This window comes from Brachionichthys hirsutus, chromosome 11 (assembly GCF_040956055.1).
Source record: "Brachionichthys hirsutus isolate HB-005 chromosome 11, CSIRO-AGI_Bhir_v1, whole genome shotgun sequence".
NCBI classification, from domain to species: Eukaryota; Metazoa; Chordata; class Actinopteri; order Lophiiformes; family Brachionichthyidae; genus Brachionichthys; species Brachionichthys hirsutus.
Window position 1 is genome coordinate 4,127,828 of NC_090907.1, and position 18,007 is coordinate 4,145,834.

Below are 18,007 nucleotides of genomic sequence, written 5' to 3' on the forward strand. Positions count from 1 at the left end.
CCGCCGCCACGTCTTGAGTGCTACGACAAAGTGCAAGCCCGCTTTCAAACACTTTAACACCCTGGGCCAGACTGCGTTACGCAATATTACAGGATGAAGCAGAACACTAACACAAATTCATAATAGCATGCATTTGCCGTGCATCTGAAAAGCGCACTTAAAGTGCAGCTTGGGAGCTCCATGCACAAAGAAACGGTGGCCTGCTGTGGGCAGGACGCCTCAACATCACGCTCAATGAAATCAGTCAATGCGATTACTCACTCACGCTGATGCAAATCTATGTTACTGCTCGCAGATGGGACTATAGGTTTAGCCCGCTCTTCTTAATGGTCTGGCAAGAAATAAATATCCTCACTGTATCATCAGTTTAAAATTGTCATTTTGTATTTGTTGCTCCTAATGCATCGGATCTTGAGCCAATTTGTGGCTTTAAAACACAGCAGGGTTGTTGATTATTGGAGATCAGTCTAAAAAAAAAAGAAAATGGCCCCCGACCCACTTTGAATCTTCAACCTTAGGCGAACACCACCAGAGGTGACAGTAAAAACATGAGCAGATATTTTATTCCCTTCTTCACCTTTCTCTACGCGAGCCTCCCCAACTCATCCTCATTCTCACCAAAGTCAGGGACGCCAGAGCCGCAAGGAATGCTGTGCTCGAGAGAGAGAGAGAGAGAGAGAGAGAGAGAGAGAGAGGGGGGGGATGGGGGGGGGCAGGAAAAAGATGAAGGCAAAAGATGGGATGGAGATGGGTCGGAGAATCATCGGTCAAGATAGCCAATAAGAAAAAGATTGGGGCTGGTGTCTTGATTCATTGAGCGATTGATCAACTTCTGCCAGAGCGTCCTGGTGTGACACGTGTCAAATAGCACATCCATAAAACCCCTTCAGTTGCTTTGAACGAGACAGAATGATTTGAGGAAGAGTGAAGGAAGGAGGTGGATGAAGAATGAAAGAAAGAAAAACTTAAAGTGAAATGCGCACTGGGCCTAAATCGGCAGCCGTATTTGAAAAAAATTATTATTCGTTGTTCTCCCCAAGTTGCCGGAGAAGGATGTCGTCCCATCTGTTGTGTTTCTGCTCCTGCAACTCTTCTCAATCTATTTATCGGATTTCCGTCACAGATTTCGAGCCTTCAGCTCGGAAGCAAAATAATGATGAGAAAAAGAGCTGATGAGAATGACTCATTTGGCAGTTTGGCCGGCACGGCTTCCATCCTCCAACAGTCTCAAGACATTGTCTTTAAGTAGAAATGTGAGTGTGATGTGTTCCAACCAGATCTCCCATGTGAGAAACTCATTTTTACAGCGTTACCCTCCCAATGACATTACTTCATTACTCCAGTTTAATTACTGTGATGATATTACATGCATTATTCAGTTTCTTGCATATCAGTTGCTATCATCTCTTGCCTCCAGTTGCAAAATGTTACTGCAGAGAATTAATGAGTCTCCCACCACCTATCTCTGAATCTGCAGCTCCTGTGTGCGCTCTATTCTATCCTGAGCCCTCCATGCACACAGACGCTCTCTCTTTTACTCTCTTATGCTGTTGTCTCGGTACGATTACCGTTGCTTTCCCCATTCTCTCTGCATCCCTTGTACCTCCTCTCCTAATTTTCTCCTTCCCTCAGCAAATCCTTAATTTCCTCCTCTCTGTCATTTTCCTCCCTGTCCTGCCTCTCCCTCTCCCTCTTTCTCCCTCTCTCAACCGCTAGCCTCGCAACTTTCTTAATTCTTAATTAATTCCTTCGCCGCTGCTCCATCGCTCTCTATCTTTCTGTATCCCCCCCCCCCCATCTCTTTGCAGTTCTTTCCTTCTCCTCTTTGCCACCATCCCTTTCTGGGACTTTGCGTTTCAACCTTGAAGACTATTTCCAAGGTCAAACGTGCCTTTCTGAGGCATTAGACACACTCACTTTTAGCCACATGACCACAAAGATGCTCTCAAACACAAGCATGCAGCACTATGATTTGTCACGGCACACATCAACATGGTGATTAATAACTAGAAAACCAGTTGGAGAACAAAAAACTCCGCCAAGACACACACAAAAAAAAACACCCCGGTCATATATTTTAAACTTCCTGGATCCACATGGTGATCCAGATCATCATCAAAAGGTTATTGTTCTAGATATCTTCATACACCAACCATGACTGATTGTTAAATCCATAAATGGGGCTTTCAATGTTAAAATGTAAAAAAAAATCAGATCCAGAAGACATTTTGCACGATAATGCATATATTTGATCAATGTGCCTCATACATGACGTTTGGCATCAGCTGCTGCAGCGCACACACAAATATGTTCATGCACATTCACTTTATGTATGAGCATGCACTCGCACACGCTACACAGACGCTGCTGTGTGTGAGGCCGTGGGTAGAGCGCTCAACGTGCCGGTGTGAGAGTGTGTGTGTTTGTCTGTATTGATCTTTATCACACACTTTCAGGTTCAACAAGCTTTCTCTCAGTGGACACAAGCACCGTTACTGCGCTGCTCTCCGGCTCCTGTATCCGCCACACAACCCCCCCAGCGGAAAACCAACTGACACAACTCACTTCCGTCATCAGTGTGACTGAGTTTGTAAAGTACATTTCCACGCCTATGTAAAATACACATCGTCTTGAATCTTCTATGGCTGATCCTCCTCCAGGCCTCCGTGTGTTTCACTGCGCTCCATCTTCTCTTGGCTATGCTGCCTGTCTGTCTTTCCTTGTGTTTGGCAGCATGGAATCCACCTGTTCATCACATTTACCTTAGTAACAATGAAATTTGACCTCTTGAAAAGAGCAAACTGACTGCTGCACTGCTGCTATGTCCAATCTCATCAGTTGCATCCCTCTTCCCCCGACCCTTCCTCTTTCAGCCTCGCACACACCTCATCTCTTCTCTTTCACTTCTGCGAAACGTCACAAATTCAAACAGACCCGGTCCCTTAAGAGCAATTTTACATTGATTGACGTAAATAAATGTAATGAGGAGCCGAAGACATGAGAGATTGAGTCAGAGGCATTGCGAGGAGAGGAAAAGACGTCTTGGTGTCCACGTCTGGGATTAGTGGAAGGGACGGAGCCTGTGGGTGGTCGTACCTTCGGTGTGAATAGCAGACACGTAGCTCCAGTTGTATCTCTTCACAATGTCCACCATAGCTCTGGCTTGCTGAGCATCTGAAGGCACCACCCTCATGAAGTACTTATAAAGACTCTGAAACGACAAATAAATCAGCGACAAGCAGAGCCAACCCCAAACATCCACGACATCCATTTGAGTGAGAAGCAGCCTAAATCATTCATTTGAAGTTGCTTAAAAGTGGGAGTAATATATTCTCTCTCTAATTGATACCCTCTAATATTCATGAGGCGGCATCTGTGCAATTTCTACTAACTGAAAACGAGTTTTTGCCCGACTGGGACGCACCTTATCGCTGAGGTCCATGCTGGTGGCAGAGTAGGCAATCTGTGGTATGTTGAACAGCTGCAGGAGGTTCTGGACCTGGATGGCCACCGAGCTTGATCCCGGCCCAATTAAACCAACAATGGGTTTCTTCCCCCGCATCGCAGTGGCAGCGGGGTCCGCACACTTCATCACAGGTGTGCCACCTGCCCCTCCTCCTCCTCCTCCTCCTCCTCCTCCTCCCCAGGTACCTCCGCCACCCCATTCCTCGGCCTCGTCCGACGACACCAGAGAATCCCGTATGAACTCGATGCTCTGCTCCAGAGCCACGGCCGAATGCCAACAGGAGTCCCGGATCTCGCATCCCAGGGAGATGTTGGGGAGGATGTTCAGGTCGTTGTTGATGCGGTCCAGTGTGTGCATCATGGCCTCCACCCTCTGAATGCCGTACTGCTCTCGCACCGCGCCGCACTTGCGTTCGTGCACCTAAGCACGCCACAAAGAAGGCGTAGGAATAAAATGTAATTCAGTAAAAGCTTTGAGAACAATACTCTCTGATCACTGATGAAAGCTGATGAGCGGCATGTCAGGTTTTTTTTTAACATTTGTAACACAAAGGTGCATCAAGGTTCGACTAATATTGGCTGCAGTGTTCAAATAGTCCTTTTTTCTTTTCGTAGTTATCCATAATGAGGTGGGAGAAATCCTGAATGAGGCTACGGGGGCAGCTAACGGAGGTTGAAGGATCAAATACTGACTTCCTGCCTAAAGGTGGCACATGAACCGCACAACACACACGCCAAAACATAAAGGAACCTTGTCAGCAGGAGGCTGGTGATGGACTGAGAACAGCGCCCCGATGATGATGTCACCAGGTATGTGTGCAACAACTCGCCGTTCGTTGGCCTGGGCTGAGTTGGCTCGAACCGGTCCCGCCCAGGCAGACAGAATCAGGAGCAAAGCGAGCATCGTTTTGATCCGTTGGAGTTGCAAAGGAGAAACGTTTTCACATCTGTTGCTTAGAGCCGTCACAGGATTCTACTTTTGAAGAAACCCGTTTCCCAGCCATGGCACCGAGGACTTTTTAAAAACGGACGCTTTCAATGAAAGTCCTTTCTTCTGACTGGTACGTCTTTCCTTAGGATTTCAAGGTGGGACCATCACTGCAATCTCGGAGGCAGGTGCAGCGGCGCAAACCTGGAAATTCAGAAGAAAATGCATTGGAACCATTGCTGTGTGCCGTGTGTGTTCGCTCCACACCAGATACGATTCTCTTCATGCTGGATGTTTAATCAGAACAGAGATGCAGGTGAAACAGATGAAACCGACATGATGTCCAAGTGTGTCAGGCAGATCGGTGAGTAACTATCTAATGCTTTGCACGAAGCTCGACGTCATATCCAACACCGCAGCGGCCCGAGGGGAACCTTTGGTGGTCCGATACGCTTTATGCAGCACTCGCTCATAAAACTGCGACACCGACAGGGTCACAAAAACATCTCACTCTTCTCCTTATTTTTGTTCTGGGTCTGGAAGCTAAAGTCGTGAGCAGTAACAAAAACAAGTCCTTCAGAGGGCCATTTGTTTTTCCTCAGGTGTCGGCTCATCCACTTTAACCAAATGGAAAGTTGGAACCTCTTCTCCTGCTGCTTTAATTGTATTAGTTTACCACTAGCGCTGGGTGTTCCCTCCAAATAGCCCCCCCCACCACCCCCCCGGTTCTCATTACAGTCCAAATCGTTCTCAAAGACTACCGTGCATCCTCGGGCGAGAAAACCGGCAGTCAGAGGCAGCATGAATGAACAAAGGTAGACTATTGCATGTAACTTGAATTATTGAATGCATCTTTTTAATGTCGTGCAAACAAGGATTAGATATCAATGAGGAATCCCCTTCGCAAAATGTGTGCAAGTCAACCAGCAAGTGGATTATTCAAACAGACATACAGGAAGCATCTCCCCTCAAGACGTATCAAAAGTATATGGTGTTCAACAGTCAGTCAAATAAGGGGGACATCGGTCCCCGTCCCCACGCCCAAGTCAACTTTCAAGTCGTCATTCCGCCGCATCAAAGGGAAAGTTGTGTCATTTTCTTGACCTCCGAGCTGCACAAATACTTTACTTTACAACAACGGGGAGATTTAATTGACCATAAACAGCATGGGAGCCGGAACTGTTTAGACAGCGGAGGAGGACATCAACCGCTTATGCAAAACAGGATCAAGGTCAGGATGGGGATGTTGGTGGTTAGCTAAGTGGGAGAAGGGGACCGAGACGGAAGGCAGGGAGGGGTGGAGCATTGTGAAATATAAAGAGGATGAGAGGGGGATGCAGAGGAAGCGGAGCACATCAGATGAAATGACAGTGGAAGGAGGGAAAGGAGCGAAGGTGGGGGGGAAAGGCAGATAATTGGGGAGCTTGGAGGAGGGAGATTGAGACGGAGGAGAAGATAAGAGAGGAAACACAATATGAGGGAGAGAGTGAAGAGAACGAAATGGCATCAAGGGACGGAGCGCCTCCCTGAATGTAATTAACATCGCAGTGTCAGGACGGAAACGGGGCCGACCGCTGCGCCAGTAGTGAAGAAATGTAAAAAGAAAAAGCTCCCATCCTCTTCCTCGGCTAAGAAAACCTTTCTTTGTCTTACCGGTACTTTAATTCAAGCAGATTCATCAGCGCTGACAAACTATTAAGTGCATTGAAAGCATTTCCTACACTTATAAAAAGGGAAGAAAAATATCCACTTTGTCAAAAAATTTAAAATAAAAAAATACAGTATGCTAATGTGCATTTGTGTTTTCTAATTGGATTGTTGCTACTTTTTTTCTGGTTAAATTAGGGGAAATAAAAGTATTAGACAATCATCACATGCAGGAACTCAAAATGCCCTGCACACAAAAGAAGATGTGCATTCACCCACATGATTTGGAAAGATAAAGTTCTTCGTTTTGACACTAGCCCCTCTGTGATCCGCTCTAAGCAGACAACATAATGCAGTAACACAGCCGGCGAACACCGTTGCCTAACGGAGTACATCCGCGTCTTGCTGTGAATACAACTCACATCAACTTTTACTCACAGAGGGGGGGGAAACTCACAAGTGTGAGCATTCATCAGAAACACCGAGAGAATAATTGACCATCGAAAATGATTTGCTGGGAACCCAAATGGTTCACGCTGCTTTTTCTGTGGAGTGGGGAAGCTGAGATATTTCGGCAAGCTCCAGTTATTTGGAGAAGGCTCTTGCTGAGTGGGCATGGGACAATGCTTCTCTGTGTTCCTCTTGTTCCAGAGTGGACAGAGGTATAATGGTTTTGTTTTGTTTTTGGCACCTGAACCTTTTCTAAAAAGGTTTCTGTCATCATAAATCACTGCCTTGTTTCTGTCAAAAATTGCATTCATACTGCAGTTGGGGGGGGGGGCTATTTTTCTAAATCTCTGGTGCTTTTGTATCTGTGTGATCTGCATCTGCACCACAAAAAATGATTGCAGGTATTCGGCCCATCAGCTGCAGGGCAATGAGGCAGGGTGTGATGGGAACATATTCTGGTTTGCAATCAGTGTGTAGTTAAACTTGTCTCAATAAATGACCTTATCCCACAGTGTAGGGCATGAAGCTCCAGTTCAATGTAGTAAAATACCCAAGAGGCTGCTGCGCGTAATGCTGCGCTGCTATCGCTCCACGGCACGTTAAACACGATTGGCGCAGCGCCGCATCCGTCTCCAGCAACGGCAGAGTGCGTTATTTGCGCAGACGCGCATGCACGGAGGATTGTATTTATTTATTATTATTATTATTATTATTACGAGCGAATGCTGCAAAGCATGACAGAGACCGCGTCTGGAATGAACATGGCTCCAGCATGCGCCGCGCTGCAGAGCCCGCTCCGTCCGTCGGATCGGCGTCTGTCTCGGGGACATCCAGTCCAACTGGCTGCTCCCTTTAACTGGGTTACATGGAGCAGAGAATAATAGTCCAGGATGGGATTGTATTTATTCCCCTTCACGACTAAGGACAATAACCTCGGTGTTGTTGACAAAGCGCGACTGAACCACGGGCACGACGAGTCTGGGTAAAACTCCTGGATGAAACGCGGCGATGTTCCACAGCCCTTACCTTGTCGGAACCTGCGAGTCTTACTTAACGTCAACGACGCTGTCCCGCCTGACAATTAGGCGGCAGGTTATAACCAGAAGAAGAGGAAGAAGAGGAGGAAAGCACCACCGATCGTGCGTTAGTCCGACGCCAAACGCACCGGGGCAGCTTCCGATCTCTGCATGCGCTCCCTCCGATTTCCAGTCACGCACACCTGAGCCTCCCTCCAAACACCTCCAGACCCCCCCCTCCCCCCGCCCCGCCCCGCCCCGCCCCGCCCCACCCTCTGCCCTCTGCCCGCCCCTCTTCACATCTCCTTTACGTTACTTTTACGTTTTCTATCATTTTCCAGCTCAAGGCTATAGAGTCATGGATCCCCCCCCCTAACCCTAACCCTAACCCCCCCATATAATGTTTAATTTTAGAGGTGCCCAAATGATTTGGTGTTTTATGGGAGGGGTCAGGATGTTGGTGGAAACTTAATGGTTTAAGGGGATATCTGGTGGTCATTGCACAATGTGCTCATCGACTGTACATTCGGCTTGACCCTTGAGGGGTCGCCACAGCAACGCAACCTTCTCCACTTCACCCTGTCCTTTGCATCATCCTCTCCAACACCAGCCGTTCCCATGTCCCCCCCTCACTACGTCCATGTATCTTCTCCTGGGTCGACCTCTAGCCCTGTTCCAGGCAGTTCTATCCTCAACAGGTGATTTTGGGGGTCCTTTCTCTGATGGCCTCCTCAGTCTTCCTCCGTCCCCTTCCTTCCTCCTCCTCCTTGACTTTATTGCCCCCCCTTTTCTTTTTTATCTCCTCTCCTCTATCCTCTGTGGCTATTTGTGTTGTGTCTCTTACAGACGTCCACGGGTTATTCATTTGAATGTTCTTATCGTCCTGTCCTTTCATTTTATGTCTCCCTTCCCGACGCGGTGAGGAGAAGACAAAAAGCCATCTCTCAATAGAAAAGACAACTGCAGATTAACAGCAGGGATGTTTTTCCAGTGCTTATGCAGTTGAAGTTAGCCTTGCTGTCGGCGCAACTGCATTGCTATGCAACACACACACAAACACACACACACGCACACAGAGCCTGTGTGTCCCCATCAGATCGCGTGCACTCTGTGATATTTCAGGCCAAAACAAAACGAGACACTGACCGTTGTGCAAGCAGCGCGACTGAGTGAATATGAGCCTCATTCATTTTCTAATTCATTGATATGCCCATGATAATTCATCAGTTGATATTTGCCATAGATTGTTGTACTAGAGTCAACGTGTTAAGGAGGCTGCAAGTTACTGCAGGAGCGGGAACATGCAGGAACCGAGCAGTGTGGCGGTCAATAGCTTATTGATTAGTTTGACTGGCTTTTGTCTCACTGTCTCAATGCATTTCTCATCCTCCCCTCATGTCCATTCCTCTCTGGATATCTTCATTGAAGTCCAATGGGCTCGCGTTGCATTTGGCACCTGTATGAAATCCTCGTTTAAATCATATTAACGCTGTAATTACATCCCACCGTGCACGAGAAGCCAGCCTGGTCTGACCAGGACGGATGTGGGCTGTCTCTTCTAGTCTCATCCAATGACATCAGAGGTGATACCGTGGGCCGAGGATAACGAGGCAGTGGAGCCGATCGATAACGGCTGAAGTTTCATTGCGGTGGCAGGAGAAGAGGGCCATTGACCTATACGGCCTGGCATCCAACTGAAGGACCGGCAGACACCAAATCATTAGGAATAGAACATCAATACAAATCTAGCGGAGACATTCTCCTCTTTCCACAAACATCTCCAGCCGTCAGTCTTACTTGCGATGACGGCTGTGAATTTAATTCTAATGTCCTGTTTCTCCAATTTGGATTTCAATCCACAGTTACAAAACACATTTAAAAAAACAAATGTGCAGTTAGTCATCACACTACAAATAAACACGCTTCCGTGTGAAGACCTCTGTGTGACGGAAACCTCTTCCTCCGTGCGCTTCTCAACTTCAATGTGGAAGTCTGACAAGCAAAAACGACTTTACGGCATCAATAGTACAATGGCAAGGATGGCAGGTCGCTGATCGAACCCACAACAAGAATATGTGGCGGGGTTTTACTCCCTTTATGTAAATTAGGCTATCCGAGGAAGCGCCCCTCGTGTTCTATTCCTTCTGAGATAAATCCCCTGCACGGCTGGGAGAACGTGGCTGGTTGAGGGAGAAATGCGTGAGAAACATTATCTTTACCGCGCTACGTCTATTTAGGAAGCGAGAGAGGAGAGGAGAAGAGAAGAGCCGCATACCTTTGCTTGCAGGGCAGGTGTTTGCTCTCAGAGCATCCTTCACGTCCATCAGGGCGTCATGCTCCGCTGTGTGTAATCTACTTTTTCACTATGGCAACAAATAAACCCCCACCTCTCTCTCTCTCTCTCTCTCTCTCTCTCTCTCTCGCAGCACCACGCTCTCCAATGAGGCTGCGTTTGCGGGCAGCTCGTCCACCCCCCCCCCACCCCTCTCTTTCTCTCGATCACACCTACCTCCAAGATACCATCTGGAGATAGATGCTGATAGAGAGTAGGGGTCGGATGGGAGAGGGGAGGATGGGAGAGGGGAGGATGGGTGCGGGATAGAAGAGGGTTTAGAACTCGGCTACGACAAGGCTTGGATTAATTTGCCAGCCAAACGCATTTGGATTAGTCGACCATTAAAAGAGCATAGACAGACATAAGCGCGCACACACACACACACACACGCACAGCTGCACATGCAGATTCAAACTGTCCTCAAACTGTCACGCGCGCGACTCTGCATGCGCACGGTTGCATTGATAGCCTCACTAACCCATGACCTAAAATCTCTTTTATTAATTTGGTTTTCAAAGCAGGTTTTGACTCAAGCAAACAGTCTGATAAGAATTCACTCACCAGTTGACGCGCGCGCATGAAAAGCATTCCTCACCTTTCTGGTACTCCAAAAGAAATAAATATTAATTCAAACCAACAACAAAGCGGTTCGTATCATCGCTGCGATGTGTTTAACAGCCGCTATCTGATGTAGCACAGCTCTGAAGGATCTCATTCCACGCGCTGTGATGAGTTTACCCACGTGCGCCTGTTAAATAAAACCTTTATTTGTCTGCAAAGATGTCATATTTAGACATTGTGTCGGGTATCACACCAAAAATACAGTGAGTGCAAAATAGGTCCACTTAAATGCACCATTTAACGATTGTACAGGCTGCAAATGATTATTAGTTATTGATGAGTAAAAACAATTAGTCATTTCTTGGGTGGGCCATATTTATAGATGCATTGTGCCACATTTGGTGTGAATTTGGCTCTTGTGTCTTACGAATAATCAATAGCATCGTACCGTATGGATCACTGTTTGATAGATCTGTTGTCTTTCTGGTGGGCTTTACTTTTAGGTTTTCCATCAGGGAATCTCTTTAAACATAAAATCCATCATGCACTCACGGTTTTTAATAAATCATGGATCACGCTCACAGATGTCGCCACCATGTGACTCCAACTCAAGGAAAATTTTTCTATCCTCTTTTCACTTCATGCACTTGATGTTTGAGAACAAGAGAATTGCCAGAACATTCCCAAAGGAAGCCCGTTCTGGAAAACCAGAACTCAACTGATGAGCTCATGGGTTGTGTCATTTGATGCCCTTCAAACTCTCTCACCTGCAGGTATACACACAAACAATGTAATTGATGAGCCGGGATGAAGATGAGCCTTGAATGATGCAACTTTCGACGTGTAAATGAATTCGTATTGGAACGCGATAGAGTCGAGCAGATGGAGAGAACGCTGGAAAATCGGATGGAAAAGTGTGCTCGATGAGAATCCTCCACTTCACATCATATGTGCCTAATCTGATAATAAGGCTTTTATTAAGCAGCGAGCACGGGCAACAGTCGAGAGGATCGAATCACGACATGGTCAGAAGAAAATGAGATCACAGTGAAGAATAAAGGACGGCCTATGAAAAGCACCTGCATGAAGGGAGCCACATGCATATAAACATCCACAGTGTGACACCTTTTTATTTTTATATATAAGACTCCTCCGCAAATCAAGAGCACAACAGAGTCAGCGTCACAGTCTGCAAATCAATTATTCAATGGTATTTCAAAATGGATACCCATGGTTGCCATAGACACATAGCTGATTTACAGGGTTGTCATTTGACAGTGATATTCCCACGTTAAGTAGGACAAACAGAGAGAGAGAAAAACACTGCAGCCGCATGATCCCAACCGAGAAACGAGATCATCCGATGCAGAGTCCGACTCATGTCTTGTAGAATCGTATTTTCTTTAAGAAGAGATTGTGTGGCGTCTATTTGTTTGAAGTGAACAACATAACACATCAATATCATCATCAATAAATGTTTACATGATTCACAAATGAATAACAAGTGCGATATGGATGCCTCAATATGCCCAACAGGTGTAAAATGTATAGAAACACAATCTTTACCTGTTAGGAGACAATCTTCATGAATTCACATCTTTGACGATGCAGAAAATGATAAAGGTACATGCTTAAAGCAATTTAAAATAAAAAATATATATAAATGCATCCTCTTCAAAAGATGCACATTTTAGCATATATAGGCCCTACAGTGTTTATTCAGCTCCCGAAAGCAGAACGATGTCATGCACTTTAAAAACAGACTGTGTCCCCAGAACATCCAGCAGGCAGTTCCAGAGTCCGGATGCATACTAACTACAAGCAGCCTCAGTATCGATGCTAACTGTCAGCGCAGGTTGACAGGCTGTCACGGCGTCTCTGACAGGGACAGCTCCCAGGCCGGAGAATGATGTAGCAGTAAGGGAATCGTCGAAATCAAATGAAATAACAAAAAGGGCTAATCAAGATTGGACGGGGAAAGAAATTCAGACTTTCAATCAAAGGAAAATGATACCAATTACGTGTCTTCCCTGCTGTAGAAATCAGGATTCACCTGCCACTTGTGTCGATGACAAAATTATTACCATACAGTTGAATATAGTAGTGTTACATTATGTAACTTGCTGTAGCCAACAGGTGGCGCTGTGGCAGAAACAGATGTTTTACATGGAGGTTATTTCATTTATTTCATTTTCTTTTTTTTTACATCTAGGAAAGCTTTTTCATTAATCTTGATGTGATGCATGTGGACCAAAAGTCATCCACTTGAAAAATACTCCGGACGCTTCCCCATTGAAATGTTCTAGGGGGCGCTGGGGAGCTGAAATACACACGCACACACACACAAAAATATATACTAAAATACTGTACACAACGTTTGAGGAGTGTAAGAATTCTTCTTCGTGGGTTCAGAATGTTCATTCTTCCATCGAAAACAGTCAACAAGCCAAAACTGACTAGGAATGTCTTGCTGCCCCCTGGTGGCTGCCATTGACCAGAGCAGGTATTTTTATTTTGTATTTATTTTTTACCTCCTGTATTTGAAATCTTTTCTTTCATTTCATTTTTCAGGAGTCTAAATGAACTTCTGTAATCCTCAATAAGTTCACAGAGGAGGGGGGGGGGGGGGGGGGGGGGGGGGGCAGCGCTGCCCCGCGGACAGGTCCATCATGTGACGGCATTCCTGTGCGCGCCACCGTGCCCCCCCGGCGGGGTAAGCCGCAACCCGTGCCCGGCTGCGGATCGCATGTGACCGGCTTGTGATGCCGAGGTTGTGCGCAGATGCCCGCGCAGACCTGCGCTGTGCATTAAATCACATATTGCACATCCGGTTTCTGACGTTCCACGATGTGGATCCTCTGAAATACTGAGATTTATTTTTTAAGAAATACAACGTTTAAAGAACTTCATATAATATATAATATAGCTAAATTATGTATTTTTATTTGAAGTACAATTTAAGGATACTTTACATTTATGTAAAAATACTGTATTTCTTTATATACTCCATTACTTCAGTTACAACATGTATATCCTCTTATGAATCCCTGCATAATTTAAGACTATACAATAAAACAAGCTATACTAATGTCGGTACTTTCCTGCATTATGAATATTAAGATATTTTACAAATGCCCTTGAGGATATCTGTGATTGACTTAGCTTGCACAACTGATATTATTGGTGGTATTACTTTCATACTTGACATGATATAATTCTAAACTAATATCACAATTAGCTTACTTATTGATGCAACTATTTGCTACTTTGAATATTCTTTGGCCGGAAATAAAAATTATCACGTCTACTGTTGAAAGGTTTTCTCATTTGTAAAAATTAAAATAAATAAAACACTTACAGGAAAGTTGAAGTGCAGCGACAGAGGAGGAACGTTTTGCTTAAACCTGTTTTTAAAAGTTATTTAATGATGATATGGCATTTCTTCGAGAAACAAAACTGACTCAGATTTTCCCATTCAGCTTCCTTCAACATGAACTTCAACTAATTTTCTATATATATATATAGAAATATATTTATATATTTTAATAGAAGCAAAACCTGGAACAAAATGTGTTTTGGTCATTTATCCTTAGTCTGTTCTGCCTGCTCAACCTTTGCCTGAATAGGAATATTATCCTAAACATGTGACATTGCATGCGTGTGTGTGTGTGTGTGTGTGTGCTTTGTTGAATGCTTGAGATCACAATGAGATCACACACTTTGCCAGAGGACTGCCCCCCCCCCCCCAAAAAAAAGGAGTAGCGAGCGCATGAGACTGTTGGCTGGGTGTAAGGGAGCGGTGGCAGGAGGTTTGGTCGACGGGTGGATGGAAGCACGGCGGGGTAGCAGGTTTCTTTTTTTTTTTAATTAATTTACCCATCAGGTGCTTTTATAAATATCTCCAGAGTGTGTAGTTTCATCTTTTAAATGTAGCACAGAAGTCAAAATCTCACAGTTTTTAAACCCGAGGTGAATTCTCAGGAGTGAATTGTCTCCTCTGTGGTGACAGAGTGTCGGGACAAGTTCCTGGTGTGTCCATCGTTTCAGCAGGAGTGTAAATACGACTGGAGTTCCTCTCGCCTTCCATCATGAGGAGCCTTGACGCAGCAATAGTTCTCCTTCATCTCACCGGGATGTGTTTCTGCCAATTCCCTCGGCCGTGTGCCAACTCCCAAGGACTGCGGAGCAAAGAGTGTTGCCCCGTGTGGGACGGTGACGGCTCGGCCTGCGGTGCCCTGTCAGGTCGCGGATTCTGCACTGAGGTGGAGGTGTCAGGGGAGCCCCACGGGCCCCAGTACCCCTTCAGCGGAATAGACGACAGAGAGCGGTGGCCTTTAGCGTTCTTCAACCGTACGTGTCGTTGTGCTGCAAACTATGGAGGCTACAACTGTGGAGAGTGCAGGTTCGGCTACTGGGGTTCAAACTGTGCTGAATACAGGGAATCTGTACGCAGGAACATCCTGACGCTGTCAGCCGAAGAGCAACAGAAGTTCATCTCGTATCTCAACCTGGCCAAGAACACCGTCAGCCCTGCCTACATGATCTCCACGGCAACAAGAGCAGAGATGGGGGAAAATGGTGAGAACCCCATGTTCTCTGACATCAACACCTACGATCTGTTCGTCTGGATGCACTACTACGTGTCCCGGGACGCCTTCTTGGGAGGGCCGGGGAACGTGTGGAGAGACATCGACTTCGCCCATGAATCTGCGGCGTTCTTGCCGTGGCACCGCGTCTTCCTGCTTCACTGGGAGAATGAGATCAGGAAGCTGACAGGAGATTTCAACTTCACCATTCCATACTGGGACTGGAGGGATGCCCAGTCCTGTGTGGTGTGCACCGACGCTCTCATGGGTGGACGCAGCCTGGTTAATCCTAACCTCGTCAGCCCTGCTTCGGTTTTTTCCTCGTGGAAGGTAAGAGCATTTCTAGCACGTCTAGAATCTCATTTGTTTCTCTGAATGGGAGTTGTGTGTTCCTGTTGCTTGTATAACCAATTATTTCTTTCCCAAAAGAGACTTCAATTCTTTTCTCCAAACAACAAACAACACATTTCATGTCAAGCTTGAGTTTTAAAACTGGTTTTGCCTCTTTGTTCATAAAAATAAAATAAAAATATATAGAAAATGTACAGTTTTCTTTAAGTTTATTCTCAAGCAATCAAGTAAACACAAGAGATCAGAGTGAAAATCCCACTTTAGAAGATTTCCTCAGCCCATCCTGACTTATACGGAGAAACTGTGAGTGTTCCTGACAAAACCAGCAACACAGACCAGTCTTCAAAAAAGGGAAATAAAAGTCTACAAATAATGACATCTCACCAAACCCCTAATCATATATGAACTCGATAGGCCTTCTAACAGTACTTTGGATATGTGTGTTTGTGTGTAGGTGATCTGCAGCCAGCCTGAGGAGTACAACAGCCGAGAAGCTTTGTGTAACGCCACCGGGGAGGGTCCACTGTTGCGTAACCCCGGCAATCACGATCCAAACCGTGTGACACGACTCCCCACGGCAGCTGATGTGGAGTCCGTCTTGAACATCCCAGATTATGAGACTGAACGCATGGACCGATTCTCCAATAGGAGCTTTAGAAATGCCATAGAGGGTACACACACACACACACACACACACACACACACACTACTGTACACTAATGAGCTTCTTGCGTGCATTTGAATTCATCCCCCCCCTCCTGCAGGATTTGCCAGTCCAGAGACGGGTCTCGCGGTGCAAGGCCAGAGCACCATGCACAACTCGTTGCACGTCTTCATGAATGGCTCCATGTCCTCCGTGCAGGGATCAGCCAACGACCCCATATTCCTGCTGCACCATGCGTTCATCGACAGGTGTGACGATGCGTGTGAATGTGTGCTGATGACGAATGGAGGATCATTTAGATATTGATATGTGATTGCTCGGTACACGCTAACGTTTACCTTGTGCGTGTTGTTTTCTCTTACATTTCTGATGCTGGGGATTTATTGATCACCCCTCCCTCCCCTTTTTTTTCTCTTTATTCCTGTGTCCACCTTCTTGGAATTGCTATGAATTGATCATTTCCATCTTTACCTCCAACTTCCCTTCTTTCTATGCTACCACTTCCCTTTCCTTTACTCTGTTATATTCATCTGTTATTTCTTCCCTTTATTCTGCAGCATCTTCGAGCGCTGGCTGAGGACCCACCAGCCTCTCCGGAGCAGCTATCCTAGCGCCAACGCCCCGATCGGCCACAATGATGCTCACTTCATGGTGCCCTTCTTTCCTCTCTACAGAAACGGGGACTATTTTCTAACCAATAAGGCGCTAGGATTTGAGTATGCCTACCTGTTGGACCCTGGTCAGTGCAGAACAGCAAACACGTCCCGTAAATGAGACTCTTACATGTCTCCCTTTATGTTGAACTTTATCATGTATCTCCACCACAGGCCAGAGGTTTATGCAGGAGGTCTTGACACCCTACCTCCAGCAGGCCCAGCTGATCTGGCAGTGGCTCCTGGGAGCCGGGATCCTCGGGGCCCTGATTTCAGCCATCATCTCTGCGCTGATTGTTCTTGCGGTACGGAAAATGAAGCGCAACCGGAGGAGGAGGAGAACGTCGTACTACGGAGAGAAACAGCCGCTGCTGCAAAGCAGCTCAGAAGACGGCTCTTCTTCCTATCAGACTACTCTGTGACACGCGAATGCTTGTCTATAGAGCTTTCCACGAATGTATAAAATATGAAGGGTACCTGAAGAAAGCAAAGATGATCAAATAGGGTCAAAAATGTATTTGCTCACTGATATCCTGTAATAAAGATGAACAGGCAAATTAAAGAAATGTGTTTGAAATTGAAGTTTAAAGACTTAAAGATTTAAACTGAATTTCATATGCTTAAAAATGCTATCTGATTACACTTTAATAGAATGTACATTTTTCAGTCACTTTGTGGACACGTGTAAAAAAATTATAATAATAACAAAAAAACACAAATCCCTGCAGAAGATTCTCAATGCAACAATATAAATAAATAGAAAAAAACCAACTTAAAGTACTGCCTCAAAGCATGACGTGTGGTTTTGGTATGAAAGAAGATATTTGATGCAAAAACATGAACACAATGAAAGACTATTAGAAGCTGAATGAAATGTCCACTCCTCTGTAAAAAGCATGTCTTTCAGATTTTCAAGAGTCTCACGGATCAATCCAATTCTTAGTTCTGTCTCACCGCTCAGACACAGGCGTAGTATAAAAAGCCTCTCAAAATGAAAACGCATTGCTAAGCTAAGATGAAGGTCACACTGATCCATAGAGAGGAGCAGTCTTGCTGGCGCTTCACGACCACAGGCAGGGATGAAGTCTCTTTGAGCTGATTCACTCGTTTGCTTGCAGATTCATGGGCTGCAAAATTTCAAGTACCCAGAGTGAGACCAGGATATTTAGGCGTTTACTTCACATGATGGCCATTTGCCCTTAACTGTAAGAAAACCCATCCAATCAAAAAGTTGCTTTTCATGAAGTCTGAGTTCAATGGATAGAGTAAGCTGTGATGTTTTATCAGCTGAAGGACTCCTTGTTAAATTCAAAGATCGTTTTGGAGGATCTGGATGAGTTGCATAGCCTGC

General features: G+C 45.7%; 3 protein-coding genes across 3 annotated transcripts in view; 1 reads left to right on the forward strand and 2 right to left on the reverse strand.

Moving 5' to 3' along the window:
• Positions 1–4,369, reverse strand: part of grm5b (glutamate receptor, metabotropic 5b) — a 35,634-nt gene extending 31,265 nt beyond the window's left edge. The window contains exons 1-3 of the mRNA XM_068745575.1: positions 4,217–4,369; positions 3,425–3,886; positions 3,097–3,211 (exon numbers count right to left, since the gene is read on the reverse strand). Of these exons, the coding sequence (XP_068601676.1) occupies positions 3,097–3,211; positions 3,425–3,886; positions 4,217–4,369 (730 nt within the window). The remainder of the gene's footprint in view (positions 1–3,096; positions 3,212–3,424; positions 3,887–4,216) is intronic.
• A 10,121-nt stretch (positions 4,370–14,490) lies between these two features.
• tyr (tyrosinase) lies at positions 14,491–17,078 on the forward strand. The gene is made up of 5 exons (XM_068745125.1): positions 14,491–15,318; positions 15,794–16,010; positions 16,104–16,251; positions 16,561–16,742; positions 16,831–17,078. Exons 1-5 carry the CDS (start codon positions 14,491–14,493, stop codon positions 17,076–17,078), a joined length of 1,623 nt encoding a protein of 540 aa, XP_068601226.1.
• A 490-nt stretch (positions 17,079–17,568) lies between these two features.
• The window catches only part of LOC137901368 (NADPH oxidase 4), a 10,269-nt gene continuing 9,830 nt past the window's right edge, over positions 17,569–18,007 (reverse strand). The window contains exon 18 of the mRNA XM_068745392.1: positions 17,569–18,007. This exon is cut by the window's right edge and continues 53 nt beyond it. Within this exon, the coding sequence (XP_068601493.1) occupies positions 17,940–18,007 (68 nt within the window). The 3' untranslated portion in view covers positions 17,569–17,939.